General features: G+C 46.5%; 1 protein-coding gene across 1 annotated transcript; it reads left to right on the top strand.

Annotated features, from left to right (window-relative positions):
* The first annotated feature begins 2,284 nt into the window (after positions 1-2,284).
* LOC119305665 lies at positions 2,285-3,825 on the top strand. The gene is made up of 2 exons (XM_037582131.1): positions 2,285-2,904; positions 3,304-3,825. Exons 1-2 carry the CDS (start codon positions 2,494-2,496, stop codon positions 3,334-3,336), a joined length of 444 nt encoding a protein of 147 aa, XP_037438028.1. The 5' UTR covers positions 2,285-2,493; the 3' UTR covers positions 3,337-3,825.
* Positions 3,826-7,507: the final 3,682 nt, after the last annotated feature.

The raw sequence follows: 7,507 nt of genomic DNA, 5'->3' as shown, positions 1-7,507 counted from the left end.
GAAGCCCTGCCCGAGTTCCGCTGCCACCACCACCACCACGCTCTCGTGTTGGTTCAGGTCTCATCTACCTTCTCTCCCTACCTTACTGGATCAAGAAGGAGAGGACGCCGCTGAGCCGTACGTGTGCTAAACTCGGAGGTGCCGTCCGTTTGGCACTAGATCGGATTGGATCACAATTGGATCGTGAAGAGTACAACTACATCAACCGTGTTACGACACTAAAATTTTCGGTCTACAAGGGTATGTAGACACACTCCCCTCTTGTTACTATACATCTCCTAAATTAGATCTTGGGTGTTCCTAGAATTTTTTTTGATTTTCCTGCTCCGTTCCCCATCATCACAAGCTATCCATGAGTGATATTTCTATGCTCATCCCACCGTTGTTTAAACCCTTTAATTCAGGAATTTCTGAGGTAATTACTCCGATAGTACCTCTAAGGACTAATGAATGCAAGAGATCCCAAAGTCTGTTGTTTAATGTGTTTCCACAGAAAAGGCCTAAATATGAAAGAATATCATCATATGGAAGGTAATACAAAGTTTGGTGGAAGAGGCAAGTCAACAGGAGGTGCAGGGAGTCAGCTAGAGTGCAAGACGGTGCTCGGTACGAGCACGCCAGCGATGTCCGCTCGTACTATCGTACGTATCGGCCGATGTGAGCATCATGTCGTCCACCTGATTAACTTCTATATAGGGGTTGATGCCATAATCTCAACAGAGGGGGTACCATTCATGAAATGGAGAACCAGAAACAATCTTCACACCCTAGTCGTCGTCTCCCATGCCACCTCCATAGCCTCCGCCACCTTCATCACCGCAACCATTCTCTCCTAGTTAGTCATACTTGTAGTCGGTGTATCGCGTCCTGCAACTATTCTAAGACATATTATCAATCAATCATTCATCTTTATGTCGTCTTCAATGAGTTCATGCTGCGATCTGATCGCCATGTGTGAATAATTGAACAATACAATTGGTTGAAGCAAGGCCTTGCAACCCTATGTATTTGTGCATGGAATGTCAGAATTAACTTCGTGTAATTGACGTTATTTGTATGAATTTCCATAGAGTTGTCTTTTGTCTTCTTCTCATTCTAAGGCCTTGCAGGTACCCACGATCTCGTAAATTGATCAAGGAGGAGGTAAGAAGCGAGAAGATGTGGAACATTATTCTCAACACCAGTGACAGAAAGGTCTAGTACGATAGCGGCGATGGTGGCTCTGCTACTGGGTTGTATGGGCGACGGGAGGTGTGCCGGTGGGTGGCTCGGGCGTGCTCCCTGGAGTGACACCCTGATCCTGATTTGGGGATCTGGCCCTGTGTTGTTTGCCCTATAGGCCTCGTGGTGGCACGAATGAGCTACTGAGCGAAAGCTCTGCGCCTCGGCGCCGACGACATCGACGCTTTGTGGGTGTCGTGCTCTTCCTGAAGACGCCTCCGTGATTCTTCTCTACGTGTCAAGGCTCCGGGTGAAGACCTTTGTCCATTTTGGACTCGACAACGGTGACGCTCAGTGTTGTTCTCCCTTTTGGGGGCGTTGTCGTAGAGCTTAGGTGTTCTAGGTCGTAGCGTGGAGGTATGCTTAGACCTTCCTATGTTTTTTTCCGGTAGCGTAGTCACACGTGTTCTGCGTGATCTAGTTATCTTAGAATCGGCTTTGTAAGAGGGTTGCCTTACCATCTTCTATTGTTCAACCGTGTACTTTCTTTGATGGTTGCTTCACATATAAAATGGAGCGAAACCATGTTTCGAGAACGTCCTCCGGATGCATGTTCATTTCTTTTTGCGGGGTTTGGGTGTATGTGCTTAACCGTGGATCAAGTGGTCAAAACATGTACTCCTACTACTCTAACTTATAGTACAGTAAAGTCATACAGCAGAAATATCCATTTATCCGACACTGTTCCTGCATCGAGCGACAAACGTCTAACGACTCATAAAACACCCCCATTTCGCCCCCAGCACAGCACGGCAGCACCCCTCCAATGAAGCGTACGCATCGCCCATGCACTGTGAGCCTCGTCACGTCCCTGGAACTGCAGGCCGGAAACATACGCGCCACATTTATTAGGAGCCTCTCTCACGTAGCCATCCGCGTCCATCCATCCGTCCGTCCCATGCACACGCGCAGTTTCCACTTGCGCATACATACATACACCATCGCTTCCGAATTCCGATCCTCGCTCGCTCATCAGTCTCCCGGCCGCGGCCAGCCTCCCCATCCTGCTATATAACTCCCAGCCCCACGCACCACTCATCACTCACCTCGCAACGCACCAGCGCCAAGTACATCCATTGGCCACCCACCCACCCCACACACGACCTCCACCCCCACTACACTCCACTCCGCGAGTAGCTAGCTAGCAAGAGAGTCCCAGCTGCCACTGCTCCTCTCCTAGAGGCACTCAGGCGAGCTACTCTGCCTGCGGCGGCCTGCCGGCGCGCGGGGAGGGGGAGTTGGCCGGCCAGTGGGGGCGCGTGAGGACAATGCATGGCATGTGTTAACATGTACAACCCGGAGCACCACCAGTCGTCCTTCATGGCGCCGCGGATGTCCTTCTCCAGCGACTTCGCGCTGGAGCCGCCGCCCGCGTCGGCGCCGTCGGCGCGCGGGCCCGGGGACGCCGACTTCGAGTTCTCCGTCGGCAGCCGCCCCATGATGGCCGCCGACGAGCTCTTCTCCAAGGGCCGCCTCCTGCCGCTCCGGGAGGCCCCGCACGGCCAGAGCGGCCGGCCCACGACGCTGCGCGAGGAGCTGCGCACCGACGACCGCCACGGGCGCGCGCCCCGCGCGCCCAACATCCGGTGGAAGGAGCTGCTCGGCTTCAAGAAGGCGAACAAGAAGGCCGCGGCCGCAGCCGCCGACGCCGGCGCCAGCACGTCGTCGGCCGAGGCCCACACGGTAATTAATCTTATAGCTTATCTTAAGCACCCAGCTCGTAGTAGTTTCAGTAGTACACTGCATCGTACGCTCTACAATAGTGGTATGCATTGTCCCATCTGCCCGTCGCATTGACATTTTCCGAATCTTCAGAGCCACCTGCAACTGCAAGAGCCTAGCTCTCTTGCGGCGCCGTAGTACAATCTAGAGTACATTTCCCCTGCACCCAGGGCCGGATTTCTCAAAGTCTGGAGCCGGATATATGCATCGCATATTCTAGGCATGTGTACTTGGCAACAGAACGAACGTGTTCACCACACCACACCAGCCATGCATCTTGCACAGAGTTTTAGCGGCACATAGTATCACCTGCGTTCCTTTCCGGTTTTAGTGACAGCAAATGCGTGCAACATTTTTCAGGATCTTGGAGGTCACGGAGGCACGAGAGAGTGAAGCAGCGAGCGCTCATTCACCAAACGAGACGGGGGCATGGTTAGGCAACTAGTTTGTGTGATTGGGTGGTGATTTGCCTTTCAGCTTCACGTCCATCACCTACCCGCGGTGAAGATGGATCTGCCAGGAACCCAACATCCATCAGCGCTTCATTGGAGAAGCAGCAAGCAAATTGAAGCTGTAGCTAGCTCTGGAGGCCATGCATGCATGAATGTGCATTTCATTTTACTGCCTGCTGCTTGTTACCCTTTTTTGTTATTATTATTATTATTTCGGTGTAGTAAAAGGGAATTTTTGCTCCTGCTTTAGCTCTTGGTCTGGTCGTCGACGGGTGGTTCCATTGCATCGCATGTAGATGTAGTAGTAGTGGTCAAGGTAACTCCTCTCTAGTCTCTAGTCTCTAGTCTCTAGTCTAGGTGTGGCTCTGAATGTTTTGTATCGGAGGAAGGTGCCAGTTAAATGCAGTAGCAGTATTTATTTTTTCTCACATGGTGATGGATTGGATGGTGTGGTCCTTGTGGTAGTAGTAGTACGTGCCGGTTGTGCGCTAGCTGTTCCCATGCTTGTCTGCTACCGCCACGCCTCCTCCTGCCCCAGCTTTGAATCCCTCCCCTCCCTCGTCTACAAAAATCTCTGCGTGCAGCCTTGAGTTCAATGAAGCCAGGCAGGCCTTTGCTTTCGATCGACACTCTGCCGTCACATGCATGCATGCTGCTGCTGCTGGTACAGAAGTGCATGCCCGTTTTTGAACGGGGTGGTGAATGCATGCACGGAGCTAGCCAGCCGGTCAAAGCTGAGCTGGCCCGTTACAGAAGGAGATTCAAAATACTCCAACGTAAGTACTCCAAAGTGGAGTAGAGTGGAGTGGTAGTGAGACCGTGAGACCGAACCGCTCTCCTCCAAAGCTGGCGGATTTGTTAATAACCTGTCCACTAGCGGGGGCTGGACTGGGGCCTAGCACATCTCCCGCACTGTCGTGTAATGCTCCGCGCCCCATCATCCCACCTGGTGGCGATCACCAGCACAGCGTTAAAATTTATTGAGGTGACTTAGCTGTCTGTCAATCACTGCCGCGCCCGGCCCGCGAACCGGCCTGCCGGTCGCCGCTGCGGCGGTGGGGCGGGGCGGGGGCGGACAAAAACAAATGCCTGCCCCTGCCCGGCACAGTAGTAGCTTAGCGGGAGCCGAGAGCGATCAAGGGGGGGCCGGCTGCGGCTGCAATGCAGACGGGCATGCATGGATCGACCGCTCTGGATGAATTCTGATTCTGATTTGAAGCCAGCCAACTGGTCCAAAAGATGTATGGCTGGCGGGGCATGCCCTGATTCTGGGCCGGTGTGTGCGTGGTTAGTACAGGCGCATGCAGTAGTGCAGTGCAGTGCAGGCGTGCAGCTGCGTCGCGTGCCCCGGCTTAAAGGCCAGGTGCTACCTCTGCGCCTCCGCGCTCCGCGCTGCGTGTGTACTGGCTAGGGTTAGGGGGGGTCGTCTTGGTCAGATCCTGTTGGATTGGAGCTTGCTTGGAATGTTACGGGAGACGAGTGGACTCAAATCAGTCAATGTTGGTTCCAGTAAAGTACTGCATTGCGTGCGATCAATAATGAAGTAGCAGTATTTTTTTTTTTGAGGGGTAAAAAAAATAGTAGTTTTTTTTTTCAATTTATCACGTACCCGTCCGGGCTCCTTTTCCCGTATCGGTTTGTTTGGGCCCCAACTTGGCCCAAAGAACTTTGCTCGCCTCGGCCCACTGATCCGGTCCATATGGTTGGACAAAACACACTTCAGGAAAACGAACTTGAGCAGCTGAGCAAGGAAAACCCTATTTGACGCATTTTGCGTCAAGTAGTCGGGGAATCGCACAGGCGGGGCGACCTAGCGAGCGATTGGGCCGACCCAACTATAGCGTAGGTATAGCTTTCACGTTCTGGTTTTGGGAAACTTCTAGACGATTCCCAGCCGTTTTTTACTGGTTTTGGGAACCTTCTAGAAGTTCCTATTTTTAGTTTTTCCATTTTCTTGTTTTTCTTTTTTTCTGTTTCTTTTTTTCTCTTTTCTGTTTCTTTTTTCTGTTTTATCTTTTCAATTAGATTTTCCTTTTAAATGCTTTTCGATAATTTAAAGTTTTGTTCAGATTTCAAAAAACGTTCCTCCTTTGAAAATTAGTTCCAGATTCACAAAATGTTTCAATTTCAAAAGTTGCACAGGAATTTCCAAAAATGTTCCTGTTTTCAAAATTTGGTCAAAATTTCAAAAAATGTTCAGGCATTCGAAATAATGTTCCTTCTATAGAAATAATTCACAATTTGCAAAAATTCTCATGGTTCAGAAAATGTTCACCAATTTCCAAAGATGTTCGTGATTTCAAAAATTGATCAGAATTTCTAAAAATGTTCGTATTTTAGAAAAATGTTCATCAAAAGATTTTCGCAATTCCAATTTTTGTTAGGAATTTCGTGAATTGTTCCATTTTCTAAAAAATGTTCACAATTACAAAAAATGTTCGCGGCTTCAAATTTTTGTTCGATATTTCATAAATTGTTCCATTTTTCAAATTTTTGTTCACAAATTAGAAAAATGTTCGTAGTTGCAAAATTTGTTCTAAAATGAAAAAAAATGTTTGCAATTCGAAAAGTGTTCAAGAGTTTCAAAAAATGTTCGTGGTTTCAAATTTTTATTAGATATTTCTTGAAATGTTCCATTTTTCATATTTTTGTTCACAAATTCAAAAAATGTTCGTGGTTTCAAATTTTTATTAGATATTTGTTGAGATGTTCCATTTTTCATTTTTTTGTTCACAAATTCAAAAAATGTTCGTGGTTTCAATTTTTTTTCTTGGCATTTCATGATATGTTCAATTTTGAAAATATTTGTTCAAAAAATTTAAAAATGTTCATTGTTTAGAAATTTGTTCAGAATTTCATAATTTGTTCACAACTTCAAAAAATGATTTATGTTTTTCAAAAACATTTTCTGCAATTTCAATTTTTCTGATCACATATGCAAAAAAAATGTAAGCATACGGGCATTGTACGGACACTTTTCAAAATCTAAACTTTCAGAAAAAATGTGTGCTTATTTTTTTAAGATGTCCACTAGAGTAACTAATTCTGGCTCGCCATAGTAGATCATTCCGGTTGTAGGGGCATTGTAAGTTCTTTTAGTTTCTTTTACTACCAGAAAAGCTGGCAGCTGGAGTGGCTAGGAGCGGTCAGTCGCAAACTCTCGGTTGCCAATGGGCCAGAAAATAACATTCAAGGGGGAATAACTGTTTTCAGAAAATGTGAGTTTCCTAAAAAGAATTCACGGATTTGAAAAGTAGCTGAGTTTATAAAACTATTCCCGTTCTAAAAAAGTGTTTGAGTTCGAAATTCAAAATATTTCGGATTTGCCGGTAGCTGTTTGTTCTTATACGTTGGCGCTGATATATGAACGAGAAACCACGCCAGCTCACTTGGCTAGCAACACTAGCATATGTGTAGGAGATCCTGTGTTCGAATCCAGCTGAATGCAGTACTTTTTGCCTATTTTAGTAGGCTACAGTAGTCTGCTCGCGACACGACCAATGGGCCAGCCCAGTCGCGCGTGCCCTTATGCGTCGCAGAACTGTTTGACGCAAAACGCGTCGAATAGGAGGTCCCGCTGAGCAAGACACACTTTGCCTAATGGACTAATTTGAGGTTATAGCTTTGGGCTAAGTCACACTTCTCTATCTGAAAAAGTCTATAATAGAAAGAAAAAAAAGGTGCTAATTTCTACAACATCAAATATATATAGTGCACCAAAAATTATTTTAATGAATCTCATGAAACTAGTTTAGTGGTTTAGATGTTGACAAAACATTCTATATTTTGGTAATTTCTTTTTGCAGGTTTATTTTGGTAAAATTTGAAGAAGTTTGACTTAGGAAAAATTTGTAACTTCAATTAATTTAGAACAAAGGTAGTTATATGTTGATAGTTGTCTTCAATTCTTGCCAGTTGTCTCAAGAAAAAAAAAAGAAAAAAATGTTAACATAGTAAAAACAACTGCACAAAATCTATTTAAAAGAGAAAATAAAAAGATTTTAAAAATTAAAGATATAAAAATAATTAGAACATCAAGTTGAGAAGAGTGAAATTACAGTAGGAAAAACCACGGATCTATCTATGGTGGCTAGGGTGCGGTTTCGAAAGCA

The sequence above is a fragment of the Triticum dicoccoides genome, chromosome 5B, assembly GCF_002162155.2.
Source record: "Triticum dicoccoides isolate Atlit2015 ecotype Zavitan chromosome 5B, WEW_v2.0, whole genome shotgun sequence".
NCBI lineage: Eukaryota > Viridiplantae > Streptophyta > Magnoliopsida > Poales > Poaceae > Triticum > Triticum dicoccoides.
Note: the sequence above shows the minus strand (reverse complement) of the source record. Positions and strands in the feature narration are given on the sequence as shown.